General features: G+C 34.9%; 1 protein-coding gene across 1 annotated transcript; it reads right to left on the reverse strand.

Annotated features, from left to right (window-relative positions):
* Positions 1-55: 55 nt before the first annotated feature.
* On the reverse strand, positions 56-17,536 carry afg3l1 (AFG3-like AAA ATPase 1). The gene is made up of 16 exons (XM_051098965.1): positions 17,331-17,536; positions 15,829-15,919; positions 15,661-15,752; positions 15,416-15,565; positions 15,178-15,252; positions 14,970-15,094; positions 10,349-10,619; positions 10,127-10,264; positions 9,889-10,042; positions 8,688-8,795; positions 7,266-7,391; positions 6,954-7,064; positions 6,536-6,651; positions 4,218-4,418; positions 2,832-3,026; positions 56-737 (listed from the first exon to the last, which is right to left on the reverse strand). The coding sequence occupies exons 1-16, from the start codon at positions 17,436-17,438 to the stop codon at positions 513-515; spliced, it is 2,286 nt and encodes a 761-aa protein (XP_050954922.1). The 5' UTR covers positions 17,439-17,536; the 3' UTR covers positions 56-512.
* Between the last annotated feature and the right edge of the window lie 1,577 nt (positions 17,537-19,113).

Genomic DNA, 19,113 nt, shown 5'->3' on the forward strand with positions numbered 1-19,113 from the left:
GAAACAAATTATGCAAGAAGCCTTGACTAGCATAGAAGACCTTAAGGAAAAACTATGTATGAAACTCCTTTAATTTAATTAAATAATAACAATTTCACTTTCAAAACATTTTTTTCCTAGAACACACAAATGGGAGTTGTACAAATATACATTTTTTTTCTTCCCCTATTGAGGAAGAGAGGATAAAAGGACAGAACTTAGTTTATGATATAAGGGCAGAAATAGAAGGATAAAAAAAGGACTAAGATCATTCTAAATTGTTGATCTGGCATAAAGAGTTCATGGTGTCAAGTTTATCAGGCATTGTTTATGCCCACATAATGCACAGATTAAGGCATTTCAAATACAGTAAAATCCCTTGCTTCGAATTAACAAGGGAAGTGAAATGCAAATACCAACAAAATTCACAATCTTCCTCTTTTAAGCCAAGACGACTTTGCTTTCCCACTGGGTTTCCACAGTAAGGCAAGTGTCAGAGGCAGGTGGAAATTATTTCGAGGACTGTGTTTATTTCAAGCAGCTTGTTGTTCCTTTGAAGCTGGAGGTTCTTCGTGGGCTTCTCTTCTCTCTTGGTTCCAGTCCTTCAACCCCTCTGGAAGACTGGTATCTTCCTCAAAGCTTCCAGTGCCCTCGACAAACTCCTCATATGTGGACTTCTCCTCAAATGGCCTGGGCCCAAGCAACTCGATCATATCAGCTTTGTCTAGAACTTCTTTTTCCAGCAAACGCTTACCAACCTATTCACAAAAACAGAGATGGTCACTTTGCAACTTTTCACACTTGAAATAGTTTTTCAAAACCCTGGAAAAACAGAATCCTGGGTTATCTTGCTTTATGTTTTACACTGCTCATAATCAGGGTTCGTACAGATACTGTAAAATGAAAGGAGTTCCAAGGACTTTTCAAGCACTACTTCTTTGATTTTCAAGGACTTCAATCAGAGATCTCACTTATCAATGTCTTCTCTTTCAAATTCTAAAAAAGAAATACATAAATGAAAATATACTAAGCAAAATGAAAAAAAAAAAAAGTAAAGTAAAAAATGTAAAGGCTTACTACTAAAGTATTAGAATTATGCTTTTCTTAAAGGAATTTGTATTTGTGTATACTTTCTTCTTTCAGAAAAATCAGAAAAAAAGATTTGTGAAACCACTCCGAAATCCTCATCTGAAACAAAATTCACTACACATGCTCAGAAGTCCTGAACTGAATTAAATGATTCGCTATCTGCACTCTATCTGAATCCCGATCTGTGGAGAGCAAATCAACTGAATTAGATTGGAACTTTGTGTATCGTAAATCAGTTTAGATCGTGACTTTACATCGCGTATCGCAAATGAATTGATTTAAATCATTTAATTCACAAAATGATTCATGAACCCATTCCGATTTACGAAGTCCCGAACTGAATCAAATGATTTGCGCTTCCTTAGATCTAATGCAAAAGATTTGTGAATCTGCTTTAAAGGTTCAATCTAATTCAAATGATTTATAATCCATGAATCTGAATAACAATTATCGGGACTCAGAGCGCGAATCATTTGACTTAAATCATGTATTGCAAATAAACTGATTTAAATAATTCAAATTCACAAAATGATTCATGAACCTATTCCAATCTAAATCAAATGAACTGCGATATGCGCTCCGAAGTCCTAATCTGAATCAAATGATTTATAATCCATGAATCTGAATAACGATTATCTGGACTCAGAGCACGAATCATTTGACTTAGATCGGGACTTTTAATCATGTATCGCAAATAAACTGATTTAAATAATTCAATTCACAAAATGATTCATAAACCTGTTTTGATCTAAATCAAATGATCTGAAGTCGCGATCTAAATCAAATGATTTGCGATCATTTGCGAGTCCCAATGTGAAACAAATCACTTGCATTACCTGATCCAGTTGAAGTGCTACGAAACAGCGAATCATTTTGTGATGATTTGGTTTAACTGATTTGGAGTTTCAAAAAGTTTCACCCATCACTATGTGCTTTTTCAAATCATTACCAGCAAATGAATGGAAATTAATGGCTCTTTTAATTTGATCTGGCTTCTGCTAGTGAATCGCTTGAAAGGAATGATTAAAATCACAAGTTTGAATCAACTGAAGCAGTTCCCACATAAATGACTCAATTGATTTGGTTCATCTGTTCCTCTTTTCACGTCTTCAGCAAAAGCGCTTTACCATTTTCCCAGTGAATTGTCAGTACTACTGGTTTCGCTCGCTACTGTGAATTTTGTGTGAAAAGATAAGTGTATATTGAAAAAAATTCAACAATTATGTCATAGATACCTTTTCTTTCAACAATTCAAGCACCTTAAAGTACCCCTTCAGGAATATTGCTATTTTCAATGGTTTTCCAGGCTTTAAATTTCACATTTTTAAGTCAAATCCACTTTAAGCACCTTGTATGAACCCTGCATAATTTACCCAATGTTAACAATAGATCAGTTGTATTCATAAGCTGACATTTCATAAGCTGGACTATAAATGTAAGAATTAAATTCTCCAATAAAATGGTTGCGTTTTTCATCACCAATTGACAATTTTCCCCTCAAGCCTCTAAAACAAAGCCATTTTGAAAGCTTAGCTTCACTCAAATCAGAGATAGTATGAACTATAAACTTTAATTTAAGGTAGATCCGAGTGAGCTCAACAAAACTGTTGAAGGTTATACCACTACTTTGCCTGATTTAAAGAAACGAAGCAAGAAAATGAGAAAAATAACAGGACCAAGGACTGAGCCCTGAGGTACTCCATAGGTCACTAGTTCTGATATCTCTGGTTTTCCAGGATAAAACAGCATCAGGCTGTTCTCACCATTTCCACCTGCTCTCGTTTCTCAGTGACGAGATCCAGTGTTCTCTTAAAGGCCCGGTCGATCAGATCTCTGACCTCCTCATCAATGAGTTCTGCCGTAGCCTCACTGTAGGGCTTCTCCAGGACCATCTCACCCTGCCGGGGCAGATCAAATGACACCTGCCCCACTTTCTCGCTCATGCCAAACTGCACAATCTATAAAGGAAAAGTAGGGAAACAAAACTGTCAAATATAAAAATCTGTCTTGCGATCAAAACAGTATACACTACCGGTCAAAAGATTTTTTACGTTTTTTTTATTTGATTCAAAGTACAGCAAGAACAGTAATATTCTGAAATATTTTTACTATTTAAAATGTAATTTATTCCCCTTATCAAAGCTACATTTTCAGCATCATTACTCCAGTCTTCAGTGTCACATGATCCTTCAGAAATCATATTATTTTTTATTATTATTATCAATATTTAAAACAGTTGAGTACTTTTTTTTTTTCAGGATTCTTTGATGAATAGAAATATAGCTTTTGTAACATTATACACTATACCACTTAAAAGTTTGGAGTCAGTAATTAATTTTTTGGTGGGGAAAGAAATTATAGAAATTAATACTTTTATCTAACCATGATGCTTTTAAAATGATAAAAAATGATGATAAAGACATTTTTAAATGTTACAAATGATTTCTATTTCAGACAAATGCTGTTCTTCTACACTTTCTATTCATCAAAGAATCCTGAAAAAAATTCTACTCAGATGTTTTCAACATAATAATAATAATAATAATAATAATAATAATAATACTATTAGTAATAATAAAAATAAATGTGCTTTGAGCAGCAAATCAGAATATTAGAATGATTTCTGAAGGATCATGTGACTGGAGTAATAATGCTACAAATTCAGCTTTGAAATCACAGGAATAAATTACATTTTAAAATATATTCAAAAAGAAAACAGTTATTTTAAATAACAGAAATATTTCACATTTTTACTGTTTTTGCTGTAGTTTGGATCAAATAAATGTAGGCTTGGTGAGCAGAGAAAAAACATTAAAAATCTTACTGTTCAAAAACTTTTGACTGATAGTGAAGGTTCAAACCCACAAGTAGCAATCAACTGGTATCACCACTATTTTGATTAATGACTAAATTACTGCTAGAACAGTTGAAGAATCACTTTAAAAGTCATTAGATTGTTAGCAGATTCACAAAATAATTATTAGCTTCAGCTCAACTCCAAATGGATTGTTCCTGTAAGTATTGTTTTGCACATTTTGATAAAAGATTCTGCTTTAAAAAAAAAAACAAAAACATTATATGGCTATAACAAATGCCGTAGCACACTAAACTACTGAATTTTTGATACAAAGCAAGTACAATCTCTCTACCTGAGCATATGCCGACTGTGTGACCTTCTTAAGGTCGTCATGAGCCCCAGTCGTGATCCTGTCAAAAAACACCTGCTCAGCCACGCGTCCACCAAGCATCATACACATCCTGTCAAATAGCTGCTCCCGAGTATATAAATACTGCTCTTTTGGAAGGTACTGTGCATAGCCCAGGCCTTTCCCTCTTGGAATTATGGAAACCTGGAACATACAATTAGGGAATGAGTGAAAAAATCCAATAAATTTAACAAAAACAATTCACAGATGAATGTACGTTTAGTGATAGTTGTTCATGAGTCCCCTGTTTGTCCTGAACAGTTAAACTGTCTGCTGTTCTTCAGAAAAATCCTTCAGCTCCCACAAATTATTTGGTTTTTCAGCATTTTTATGTATTTGAACCCTTTTCAACACGGACTGTATGATTTTGAGATCCATCTTTTGATACTGAGGACAACTGAGGGACTCATATGCAACTATTACAGAAGGTTCACACACTCACTGATGCTCCAGAAGAAAACACAATGCATTAAGAGACGGGGGTGAAAACTTTTGGAATTTTAAGATCAGGATAAATTTAACTTATTTTGTCTTCTGGGAAACATGTAAGTATCTTCCGTAGCTTCTGAAGGTCAGTACGAAATGAAAATCAAAATATGATATTCAGGCAGAATAAGAAAAACGTACGATACAAACAAAAGAAATGTGCTTTTCACTGTGCCCGGAGAATATGATTGCAGAAAAATACATACGTTTGTATTGAAAATTTATGGAACAACAGGTTTTGTGTGAAAATAAATCATACAAGTTGTTTATTTTGTTAAAAAAATCTCATAAATGAATGAGGTGGCAAGGGGGGCCTTTTACCCCATATGTGGGTAAAAGGCACACAGTATAGATACAAATACTTTAACTAAAATAATGTTTTTTTTAATAATGTTTAAGTTAATACTTGTTCAAAACAATCACTTTAGCAAAGTCTGTACTATTTTCTACTTAAATAAAATATTTTTGTGCAATAAATATACTGTCATTAAAATATGTTAATATAAAAGATATATTTTAAAATACAAAAACAAAATCATTTAAAAATGTAAAGATTCTGAAAGCACTGAATGAGATCCCATAATAATTTAATATAGATTTACAGTAGTAACAACAAATTATATTTTATTATATGATATTATAAATAGCATGTTAAATAGCATTTAAATATGATGGTTTCATTCTAAACATGGTGATTATTTCTAAGATGGACACCCAACATAATATATGATATTTACCATCTGAATCTAACAATGTCATGTCAACAAATGGAAAAGTCAGCCTTCTATTGATTATCATGTTAATTACTGCGTGCCTTTTTACCCCAAATACCGTACTTTTACATATTCTTTTGTTATTTAAAAACGGTTGCTTTAATTATCTTAAACAAAACTGAAAATCATAAAGAAGACCTATGCATTAATTTGAGCAATTCTCTATGCATTAAATTTAGCTACTTAAATCTACAACATATCAAATATTAGAAATATTAGCACAGAATCAACTTTGCGCTGCAGCCCGCAGTCGCATCAAGGATCAAATACACATGTGCATCTTAAAAAGCGGATGTTTTGGAAAGTGCTACGCCACCTTTTTGTGCCATCTAGTGGTTAAGACGAAAATAATATCAAATGCGCCTTTTACCCCGGGACGCTTTTAGCCCTATTATATCCTACACATCTTCATTCTGTTCAAAAGTTTTCACCCCATTCTCTTAATGCATCGTGTTTCCTTCTGGATCATCAGTGAGTGTTTGAACCTTCTGTAATAGTTGCATGTGAGTCCCTCAGTTGTCCTCAGTGAAAAAGATGGATCTCAAAATCATACAGTCATTGTTGAAAAGGGTTCAAAAACACAAAAATGCTGAAAAACCAAAGAAATTTGTGAGACCTGAAGGATTTTTCTGAAGAACAGCAGCAGTTTAACTGTTCAGGACAAACAAGAGACTCATGAACAACTATCACTAAAAAAAAAAAAAAAAAAAAAAAAAAAAAAAACACAGCTGTGGATCATTCAGGAACAACACAGTATCACAGTATTAAGAATCAAGTGTGTGTAAACTTTTGAACAGGTTCATTTTTATAAAATCAACTATTATTTTCTCTTGTGGACTATATGTAAACATCTTTTATGTGCAATATCTTATTCAGGTCAGTACTAAATAAAAAACAACATGCATTTTAATCCCTCTTATTTTGGTAAAATAAATTAACATTTTGCAGATTCTGCAAGGTGTATGTAAACTTTTGACTTCAACTGTAGCTACAATGAATCACCTTGAGCAAAGGGTCAGCATGTTGGAGAAACCAGCCCACTACAGCATGTCCTGCTTCATGATAGGCTACAGTCTTTTTCTCAGTGGGCTGTAAAACTTGAGTCTTCTTCTCCAGACCTGTAATACGTGAGCACAAAATATGAAATTACTAAGTATAGTTAAAACTGCATAACCCAACTCAAGAAACCACATATGGAAAGCTTCAGCACCACTAAAATGGAACGAATGAATAAAGTCAATATTCCTACTTAGCGTTATCTAACGGAAGGAAGCATGTAGATAAGAAACAGAATGGGACCCAGGACTGAACCCTGAGGTACACCACAGGTCACTGCTGACGTTGCTAACACAGCTTACAGATCTGAACATGTACATGATTGTTAGTAGGATGTGCTGCAATTCTACGCTCGTTCGCTTACCTCCGATGACTCTGTCGATGGCCTGCTCAAAGTGCTTAACATTGATGAATTCATTCAGATGCCGAGCAGCAATGAGAGCTGCTTCATTACAGACATTTGCAATATCAGCACCTGGAGAGAAAAATGAGGGTCTTTATATAGCAATAACACAGCAATATTATGGCACCACTTATGATTACTTAATCACATCAGCCTAAACATGAATTTCAAATCTATAATTATCATACAACGTATAATTTTTCTGCTGTGGTTTGCACATTTATTTTGTTCAACAGGAAAATGAGTGTCTAACTAAATCATCATCTCACTCACCAGTAAATCCAGGTGTAGCAGCTGCCATTTTTCTAGCAATGCTATCCCGGTCCAGACCGGGGTCCAGTTTGAGGGGCCGCAGATGCACTTTGAATATGGATGCTCGACCCTTAATATCAGGAGGTCCTGAAGGTTTGATTGAGGATTAGATATTAAGATTGCATATACATGAATATTATTTGCAGTCAACTCAGTTTTGAAGATAGTAAATGACACTTGCTGCAATGAATTTTATATTTATTTGACATAATATGTTTACTGAATTAGAAGTAAATATTAAAAATTATTATGAAAAAAAAAACAGAATAAATAAACTTTACATAGCAACATCTTGATTCTGTAGTCTTACTATAGACTTTTTTTAGAATAAAGAATTTGTTTTTTTACTACACTACCAGTCCAAAGTTTTTGAACAGTAAGATTTTTTATGTCTGAAAGTCTGCATTTTATGTTTTGAAAGTCTGCATTTATTTGATCCAAAGCACAGCAAAAGCAGTAATACTGTGAAATATTTTTACTATTTAAAATAACTCTTTTCTATCTGAATATTTTTTAAAATGTAATTTATTCTGTGATTTCAAAGCTGATTTTTTAGCATCATTACTCCAGTCTTCAGTGTCACATGATCCTTCAGAAATCATTCTAATATGCTGATTTGCTGCTCAAGGAACTTTTTATTTATTTGTTATTTTTAGGATCCAAGCATCAGCATTTATCTGAAATAAAAAGCTTTCGTAACATTTTACACAGAAGGAAGTCTTGGAGCATTTTTTTTTTTTTTGAGAAAAAAAATGTTGCAAAAGATTTCTATTTAAGCTAAATCCTGTTCTTCTGAACCTTCTATTCATCAAAGAAAAATTCTACTCATCTGACTTCAACATAATATTAATAAATGTTTTTTTGAGAAGCAAATCAGAATATTAAAATCTTTCATGTTTCATGTGACTGGAGTAATGATGCTGAAAATTCAGCTTTGAAATCACAAGAATAAATTATATTTTAAAATATATTTAAATAGAAAGCAGTTATTTTAAATAGTAAAAACATTTCACAATATTATTGCTTTTGCTGTACTTTGGATCGAATAAATGGAGGATTGGTGAGCACAAGAGAAAAAAACATTAAAAATCTTATTGTCAAAAAATGTTGTACTGTAAATGAAAGAACAGTAACTAACAGTGCACTCTGGAAATCCTATTTTCTTAATAAATACTAGTAACATTAAAAAAATAAGACATTCAGTTGATGATATCCTCAGTGGTGTCAAAATTTAGTGGCCAAACAGAAAAGAAAAAAAAAAAAAAGCTGAGCAGCCCATGCTGATAATTAAAAATGCTACATATCACATATAAGTGTTATATCTCTTGACTACTACATATTATATATGTTCTGTGGCACTGAAGTGAAGGGGACAGTTCTTACCCAAGTAAATCTGTCTGTCAAACCTCCCTGGTCTCATCAGTGCAGGGTCAAGGACATCCGGTCTGTTTGTACCAGCCAGAACTACAACATTTGTACTTGTATTGAAACCTGTAAAAACAAAAACAGTTATTTGACATCTTCAAAAGATTTTTTTGATTAAATACAAGATGTCATCTGTACAAATTAAACTATTAAGAGTTTTCCAAGTTCCATAACTTTCAATTAATGCTGTCGATTAAAGGGGTCATCGGATGCCCATTTTCCACAAGTTGATATGATTCTTTAGGGTCTTAATGAAAAGTCTCTAATATACTTTGATTAAAAATTCTCAATGGTTGTGTAAAACAACACCCTTTTTATCTTGTCTAAATAAACTCTGCAAAAATCATCTCATTCTAAGGGGTTGTTCCTTTAAATGCAAATGAGCTCTGCTCGCCCCGCCCCTCTCTTCTCTCTGTGGACTGACGAGCCTGTTTACTTTAGCCACGTTTAGCCGCTAAACTTGCTAACTAGCACATTATTAGGAAATGCGATCGCAGAGATTTATTAAAAAACCCTTACACTCACTTCTGCTGTAAGTGAAGCTGGATCACGAGTGATTCGCGTGAACACAGACGGATATATGTAGATCGGGAGGTGCATTGCCTTCACAAACAAACAGTAATCCACTGCATCTTCAGTGGCTCAGATGTCGGGAGTAAATGACGACCACTATGTTCATTATTACATCCAGCAGCACAACACCTCAATCGCTCTTTCGGAGATATTCTTGTCTAACTTACATCCCTGCTCCAGCATCGAAACAAAGAGGTCAGACTGTTACGGCTGATCTGAGGTAAGACGCTCATGTCAATCAACTATCGTGGAAGTGTCCTCTGTTGGTGTGATGCCAAAATGACAGGGATTTGAGAATGGCTCGATTTGAAAAAGGGGATATTATTTTTAGAGATTAATTAAAACCACTGCAGTATAAGGTTTTTTATGAATCTCTGCGATCGCCTTTCCTAATAATGTGCTAGTTAGCAAGTTTAGCGGCTAAAGTAAACAGACTCGTCTCTCCACTGAGTGCGTGTGCTACAAGCACAGTATAACGGCCGACAGGGCAGGTAAATTTGTTTTTGACAGCGCTACTTTCAGTACAAGTCATTTCCACTATTTTAATTTCTCCTATGACGTTTTAATTAAACCTTGGACTGCTTACCATCCATTTCCACCAACAGTTGATTGAGTGTGTTTTCCTGTTCACTCTGGCCACCAAAATTTCCCCCGCCCCTTTTCCTCCCCACAGCATCAATCTCATCAATAAAGAGGATGCACGGGGCGTTCTTCCTCGCCATAGCAAACATGTCTCTCACCTAGTGAAAACCACAAAGAGGGGGGATTTTATGCAATTATTTACTGAAATTTACAATCATTGGAAATCAGCTGTTCAAACTTACTCTGGCCGGACCAACTCCAACAAACATCTCCAGAAACTCTGAACCGTTGACTGTAATGAAGGGAACGTTTGCCTCTCCGGCAGTAGCTTTAGCCAGCAGTGTTTTACCCGTTCCTGGAGGACCTGACAGCACAGCACCCTAAAGAAGCATTTCAGAAGGACATTCATTAATAATAACGCTCTGCCAATAATCTTCAGCTGATTTCCTTCTGGAAGGTCGTACCTTAGGGATCTTAGCACCCAAATCCTGGTATTGTTGTGGGTTCTTGAGGAAATTGACAAACTCCATGATCTCCACCTTGGCTTCTTCGCATCCAGCCACATCCTTGAACTTGACTTCGATATTGTCCTTCAACATCTTGGCGGTTGATTCGCTCATGCTGAAGGGCCCGCCCCTTCCTCCGCCCATCCCTCCTCCCATTGGCCCACGGCGCAGAGTGAAAAGCAAGAATCCAATTAAAAGCAGGGTGGGAATGAAACTCATCAGAAAAGATCTGGAGAAAGACGAAGATGTAATAACTTAATAAGACTTAAGCAATGACAGTTTGTGAGAACTTTTTTTCTCCAGAATCATGAGAATCATGGTCTCCAATTTATTAAAACAACTGGGATTCTTAATCTATCCAGAATCGTGAAGCTCTTGTTTAAATGTTTATTACTGCATATAATTCATTAAAATGAAAGTTTCATTTCATAAAGTTCAAAATGCACCTACATTTTTTTGCATTTTGTCTTTTTCATTTAAACAAAAGACTATTTTCCCTATGCATTTCATCATTGAGGATTTCTTAAGAAAAATCTTGTCTCGTTCTCGTGGGATAAGTGTCTCGTCACACCACTAATCTAAAGTGATTTTTGCTTATTCAAATGGTTGAACTGGATCATCGAAGATCAGCAGCAAACATACCAGTTAATAAAATGGATAAAGGATATTTGTATTATTTAACATCTTTAATTATTACAGGTTTGCATCATCTTCTGAGTTTGCGTTAAGCAAAACTCTTTCCCCGCCGAACAAGAAATTTCCTGGGTTTCCATGATATATTGAGAGAAATCCTGAAATGTTTTCCTCAAAAAATAAAGAAAGACATGAACATCTTGGATGATAAGGGGGTGAGTAAATTATCTTCACATTTTTGTTCTGGAAGTGGACTTCTCCTTTAAAGTATAACATAATTAACAGTCATGAAAAACTTAAAAATGATCACAGGGCATTTAAGAGCAGTGGCAGCAGCACCTCTAAGTTGTACAGATGGTGGTGCCAGGAGCAGATTTGGTGGCCCCTGGGGGGTGGTGTGTGGGAGTATTAAAAATATAGATAATTTCGTCATAAAATTTCTATTGTTTTGCATTAATAAGTGCAGTTACTAATATTATTACATGTTCATGTCTTGTTTATTTCATAGTTATACAGATTTGACAGTAAAGTGCTAAGCTTGAGTTGGGAAACATACTAAATTTACTTTTAACAACAGTAACATGTGCCAAATCTAATTTGTATACAGAAAATATATATATTTTACTCTTAATAAAAGTACCATTATTGTAATATAGTATTATATGGAACTGACCAACTTCAGTGATTATGTGTGATTTAGTCACAAATTAAAGAAAAGTTTGTGTTTCCCAAAGCACTTTGTGACTTATCTTCATACACAGTGTAAAACTGACAAAATCTGATTTCTTGATGATTTTATATTTTATTACATAAGGCAAAAAGTAGAAATGAATGACTAATAGGCCAATAAGTAGCTCCTCTGCCGCCATCTGCTGGTTATAATGATGATTTAAAGGAGAAGTTCACTTCCAGAACAAAAATGTACAGATAATGTACTCACCTCCTTGTCATCCGAGATGTTCATGTCTTTGTTCCTTCAGTCAAGAAATTATGCTTCTTGAGGAAAACATTTCAGAAATGTTCTCCATATAGTGGACTTCAGTGGTGCCCGCAAGTTTGAGCATCCAAAGTGCAGTGTAAATGCAGCTTTAAATGGCTCTAAACAATCCCAGCTGAGAAAGAAGGGTCTAATCTAGCGAAACGATCTGTCATTTTCAAAACAAACTGACAATTTATATACTTTTTAACCTCAAATGCTCGTCTTGTCTCATCTCTGTGATGCACATGCGTAGTCTGTGTAATTCGGGTCAATACAGTTAGGGTATGTTGAGAAACTCCCGTCTCACTTTCCTCTTCAACATCAAAATTGTTGAAACACTTTGTAAACACTGGGTTGGCACTTCTGCAGAGATATAGGATGACTTTGAAGTTGGGGAAGAAAACAAGATACCCTGACTGTAGTGACCATATTGATCCGGGAAAAAAACAGAGTTTACGCAGACTTAAGATGAGAGTTTGAGGTTAAAAAGTATTCAAATTGTCAATTTGTTTCAAAACGCAAAATCGTTTCGCTAGATAAGACCCTTCTTCCTCAGCTGGGATCATTTAGAGCCATTTGAAGCTGCATTTAAACTACATTTTGGTAGTTTGAACTTGGGAGCACCAGTGAAGTCCATTACATGGACAGAATTTCTGACATGTTTTCCTCAAGAAGCATAATTTCTTTATCGACTAAAGAAAGAAAGACACAAACATCTTGTTGAGTACATTATCTGTAAATTTTTGTTCTGGAAGTGAACTTCTCCTTTAATGTATTTATTTTTGAATTTTACATGTGTTTGTTTACCACAAAGAGTATTTTGGTCATCCCATTAAAAATGACATTCAAATCGGATCATTTTAGAGCTTTAAAGTGCTGGAAATAGTTGTGTGAAATGCTTGAAAGTTATTGAAAAGTGCTTAAATTTCTCTTAAAAGGTACAAACCCTGAAATTAATGTAATAACATTCAAATATTTCTGCAACACCACCATGCATTAGCGTTACTACTTCTGGTTTTTTGACATACGTCAGCGCTGTTTGATTTGTTTATAACAGAATTCTGTGCAGAATTTGAATTTATCTCACTAGTTCTCACAGCAACCTTATTCGTTCTGCAACGAATTCAAACACTTCTTGCTGGATCTTGCAGCGCTGTGCAGTAACAGTAGGGATGGGTGATATCTTATCGTTTGCGATATACCGGTAAAAATTTTCCCCACTATAAGAATTAGTCTAGTTGCTGACATATTTCTGTGTGCCACAGAGCAGCGTGACATGCTGAAGGCGGACGTGAAACTAGTAAATCACCAAATGAGGAGCTCCAATCTGGAACTGGTTTGGCCAAAACTGTGCCACAGTGCAGTGCCACAAAAAAACAGTCTGAGCCTTGAATAACATTAACTGTACTAGTAGCAAGTGTGCGATGCAGTTTTGCATGTGTATGAGCCTGTTTCCAAACCTGTCGTCCAACAAAGATACCATTTATTGGCATGCTTTTTCTCCAAATTAACTTCATAACATAGTCAAGTGTTTGAAATAACCTTTTGCGATCAGACGTGGCTTCATATCACAGAATGAGGCAGAAATCATACTATTTTATAGTATTATAAAGGCTATGTCGATTAGCATTGCATTATAAATATACTTTATCCTTATTATAATTTTTATTTTAGTGAATCTTAATGGATGCGCAGCGTAACTATATATTTGATGAATCATAAACTCAAGGCACAAGATTAGACGTTGCTTTGTCTCACACACACGCAAAGAAAGATACAGAGCGAGAGAGACTTATGTATCATGCAGAACTGACGCGCTACATGTAAACAATATTCTTCGCTGTATTTTCCTGTCAAAACAACGGAGTTCCTCTGAAATTCTTCCGCATTTAAGAACTGCCGATTTCTCAGGTAGTAGGCGGAACTAATGAGCAAGCTGCAATCCCATTGGCTGGCGCTCACCTATTATTGTCCCTATTTTGATTTCAGCCAATCAGTTTGAGCGAAAGCAGACAATGTGATCAATATTCATGAACCCAGCAGCTCATTAATCCTTAGTGCATTTTATATTGTTATTAGTAGTAGAATTCGTAGTTTTGTTATCTAAATTATCATAATGTCATATTATGATGCTTGACTGACTGATGCTAAATGTACTTTCAGATATTTAAAAAACTATGTATGCATAGTAGTCAACATTTAAAGTGGATCAAAACCTTACAAAGTTGTCCTAAAACTAAAACAATACCCATTTTTGTCTTAAGACAACTTCGATGAATTTTTTTTTTTACTATATAATAGTATATCAGATATTTAATATTAGACTGGTAAGTAAAATTAAAATTTAATTCATTTTATTTAATTAATTTCATTATATATATATATATATATATATATATATATATATATATATATATATTTGTGAGAAGTAACTAGTTACTATACCTAATTACTTTTTTAAAGTAAAATGCCCAGCACTTAACTTTAATAATATTAAGAATGCATATATTTCAAATAAACACTGTTCTTTTAAACATTCTATTCAGAAAATATTCCTGAAAAAAATAAAAAAAACCTGAAAAAAAAATGTATCAGTTTCCACAAAAATATGAAGCAGCAAAACTGTTTTAACATTATTAATAAGAAGAAATGTTTCTTGAAGAGCAAATCAGCATATTAGAGTGATTTTTGAAGGATCGTGTGACACTGAAAACTGATGAAATTATGCTGAAAATTCAGCTTTGCATCACAGGAATAAATTCGACTTTAAAATATGTATTCACACAGAAAACAATTCATATGATTTCTACAATATTACTGTTTTTATTGTATTTTTCATCAAACAAATGCAGCCTTGGTGCTCATAAGAGACTTCTTTTAACAACATAACATTTTTGTCAACAGTAGTTTTATGTGAAATGAAAATAATATATACAATAATAAAACATACAGGCTAGACAGACTCACCCATCACTCTCAGAGGTGTAGACGACCGCTGCTCTATGGGACGGCTCCAGACCCAGCTCATAGTGAGCAGCTTCTAGATTCCTCTCAAATGTGTCCACACTGCCGATGTTAAACCACACGTAGCTCTGAAGGCGAACAACAACATATTAGTGCCATTCCACAAAAATATAAGCTAGTTTACTTATAATCATACATGATCATAACTCACTCCTTCAGAGCTGTCGGCCCCGGGGACCAGGATGACCCTGACAAACTGTTTGTTCACCACCTCTAAACGGTCAACCTGTGTGGAAAAATTAGACAATTGCACTTCACTGTGTGCTGTGACCCCTGAAGACCTTTGAAATGTGTTCATTATTTAGAAGAAAAGGCAGACAACACAATCTTTGTACATCTATAGGCTACTGAGACAGTATATTTTCCATTCAGATGCCACATATTCTCACCAGTCCTCTGTCCAGGTATCGATGGACAAAATCCTTCCAGGTAATCTCTCTGCCTGGATCTCTGAGGTAGAGGTACAGCAGTACAGACGCAACACCTCCCAGTGTGATCAAAATATAGCGAAAATCCTTATCGTCCCACGGTACATCTCCCTGAGAGACATAATAATAATAAAAAACCATGCATGGTTTAATATTACTGCCATCATTTTTCATAAAGATAATGCTAAAAATAAAACTAAATTTACCTGTAATAATCGACTCTTCCAGTCTTTTCTCCCTCCTTTCCTTCCTCTTCCTCCTCCTCCAGGTCGCTGCTCTGGTCCGCTTCCTTTACCATCTGAGAATTACAAGACAGTCTGTAAATTACGATTTAAGTAAAAACCAATACTGTCACACATCTGGTCATATCTTACCTTTAGGTGCATCAGTGGAATAAGACAAGAGCGGGAATGTGTAATGTTTCCCAATGGATGATACTGGTTTAAAGCGGTTCAGAGCTAAAAACTGAGAAAAAAAAAAAAAAAAAAAGAAGGAAGGAAATATGAGTCATACATAAAACTTATACAGTTGAAGTCAACAAGTATTTGCCAAAATAATCATAGAATCATAGAAAATGCATATTATTTTTTTTATTTAGTACTGACCTGAATGAGATATTTCACATAAAAGACATTTACATACAGTCCATAAGAGAAAATAATAGTTGAATTTATAAAAATAACCCTGTTCAAAAGTTTACATACACTTGATTCTTAATACTGTGTTGTTCCTGAATGATCCACAGCTGTGTTTTTTTTTTGTTTAGTGATAGTTGTTCATGAGTCTCTTGTTTGTCCTGAACAGTTAAACTGCTGCTGTTCTTCAGAAAAATCTTCCAGGTCCCTCAAATTCTTTGCTTTTCCAGCATTTTTGTGTATTTGAACCCTTTCCAACAATGACCGTATGATTTTGAGATCCACCTTTTCACACTGTGGACAACTGAGGGACTCATATGCAACTATTACAGAAGGTTCAAACGCTCACTGATGCTCCAGAATGAAACACAACGCATTGTGATTCGGGGGGTGAAAAGTTTTGGAATTTGAAGATAAGGGTAAATTTCACTGATTTTGTCTTCTGGGACACAAGTAAGCATCTTCTGTAGCTTCTGATGGCCAGTACTAAATGACAAAAATATAATATTTTAGGCAAAATAAGAAAAATGTACACAACTTCACTCTGTTCAAAAGTTTTCACCCCCATCTCTTAATGCACCGTGTTTTCTTCTAGAGCATGAGTGAGCAGTTGAATCTTCTGTAATAGTTGCATATGAGTCCCTCAGTTGTCCTTAGTTTGATAAGATGGATCTCAAAATCACAAAGTCACTGTTTGAAAGGCTTCAAATCCACAAAAATGCTGAAAAACCAAGAATTTGTGGGACCTTAAGCATTTTTCTGAAGAACAGCAGCAGTTTAACTGTTCAGGACAAACAAGGGACTCATGAACAACTATCACTAAACAAAACAACACAGCTGTGGATCATTCAGGAAACAGTATTAACTATTATTTTCTCTTATGGACTGTATGTGAAATTATTTTATGTGAAATATCTTATTCAGGTCAGTACTAAATAAAAATAACATGCATTTTGTTGACTTCAGCTGTAGATAGAGCAGTTCAAGCTTACTCATCATGACACAGTCACTTTTGTTACATCATAGACAAGTGTCACGTATGTGTATGACTGATGTATGACATCATATACATGCATAACAATCCATACATACATAACTACATAAATCAGATAGATGATAGATAAATAGAAATCTTATACATAAGACAAATCAGACCAACACCATAAGGGTGAAAACACGTGATATAATAAAATCAGTGAGTGTGATGAAATATAAACACATGTCCTCTGTGTCTCTCGTACCCGCGGATGAGCAGCAGTGATTCTCCCCACAGCTCCAGCGTTGAAGCGGAATAAAGCTCTGGATCCGCAGCGCACGGAAGCAGCAGCCGCGGAGAGCAGCCCCGCCATGAGCCACACTTCAGCCCGAATCCCTCACGACAACCTCACCGAACCGCTGCTGTCCATGAGTTGAGTAACTGCTCCACTGAATGACATTTCCACCAACATGACCCCACAGGCTGCCTCCGCGTGATGCCTGATAACAATTTCCAAAGTGTTTCTTTCGTTTTGATATTATTATTATTACACATGAAGGAATGAATAAATTGATTGATTAAATATGGTTTGTTCGTTATAATTCCTAATGGGATATATATATCCACAGGCCAAAATGTATTTACTTTGACCAGGCAGGAAAAGGCGACTTTGGGTCCTTGTGTGCAGCGCATAGAGTGAGGGCGTGCTTTTTTCAAGCGCAAACCCCGCCCACAACTCATTCTAATGATTTCATTGGTTGTGTAAATCATGTGGGAATCGCCTCATCCTCAAGGTGGCGCTGAGTGGCTCACAAAGCCTTTCTCCATTCAAAACCAGTTTTCAGGGTCATGTTTGGACATTCAGAACTGCTTGATTATACAAATGTACAGTGCCCTCCTTAAGTATTGGGACAGTAAAGACAAAATCGCTTTGTTTGGTGTGTAGTCAAGAAATCTGCAAATATGATTAAAAGACAAAACTACAGAATGTCACATTTTATTATTAGCTGTTTCAACACATACATTTTACCAAATGAAAAGGACGGCACTTAAACAGTTTCTGATGTGAGCATAAATATTGGTTTAGACATTTTTTTTTTTTTTATTACCAATACTACTTCAATGCTATGAATTTATAATATTACAAAAAAAACACTGTGCCACAAAAACAACTATTCGGCTGTTCGATTCAAACACTCACTGATGTTCCAGAAGGAAACACAATGCATTGGGGGGTGAAAACTTTTGGAATTTGAAGATAAGGGTAAATTTCACTGATTTTATCTTCTAGGAAACATGTAAGTATCTTCTGTAGCTTCTGAAGGGCAGTGCTAAATGACAAAAATATGGTATTTAGGCAAAATAAGAAAAATGTACACAACATACACGGTACACAATGTACACACTCATTCTGTTCATTCTGAGACCCCCGTCTCTTAATGCGTTGTGTTTCCTTCTGGAGCATCAGTGAGTGTTTGAACCTTCTGTAATAGTTGCATATGAGTCTCTCAGTTGTCCTTAGTTTGATAAGATGGATCTCAAAATCACAAAGTCACTGTTTGAAAGGACCTTAAGGATTTTTCTGAAGAACAGCAGCAGTTTAACTGTTCAGGACAAACAAGTGACTCATGAACAACTATCACTAAACAAAAATGTATAATATTACAAAAAAAAAAAAAAAAATAAATAAAAAAAACACTGTGCCACAAAAACAACTATTCAGCTGTTCGATTCTGAAAATTTTGGAACTGAGTCCGATTCCTGGTTCTGGAATCGATGAGATTTAATTCCAAGAATCGATTCCTCATTGTTGTTTTCGATTCTTGTTATTTTCTTATTGTATTTTTTTTTTTTTTTAGAGTGGAGGAACCTATAATTTCGCCATGACTGTAGGATATAAAGGTCTTACACAGTAGCTTTATCATAATATAAAGCTTTATTTAAAAAAAAAAAATGATACATTTCTGTATTTAAATTGTAATTTTGTCTGCATTGCACATGAAATTAGTCACAGCCCACAGCGCAGCAGTGGACACGCGTTTATTGCA

This window comes from Labeo rohita, chromosome 25, assembly GCF_022985175.1.
Source record: "Labeo rohita strain BAU-BD-2019 chromosome 25, IGBB_LRoh.1.0, whole genome shotgun sequence".
Lineage (NCBI taxonomy): Eukaryota > Metazoa > Chordata > Actinopteri > Cypriniformes > Cyprinidae > Labeo > Labeo rohita.

What these genes read in the sequence shown, in the direction of transcription:
- afg3l1 (XM_051098965.1), bottom strand. Translation starts at nt 17,438, where the DNA reads ATGGCGGGGCTGCTCTCCGCGGCTGCTGCTTCCGTGCGCTGCGGATCC. An exon ending in TTGGAGTTGGTCCGGCCAGA is followed by an intron (nt 10,043 to 10,126) that starts GTAAGTTTGAAC and finishes GGTTTTCACTAG; the next exon opens with GTGAGAGACATGTTTGCTAT. An exon ending in AACGAGAGCAGGTGGAAATG is followed by an intron (nt 738 to 2,831) that starts GTGAGAACAGCC and finishes TTTTGTGAATAG; the next exon opens with GTTGGTAAGCGTTTGCTGGA.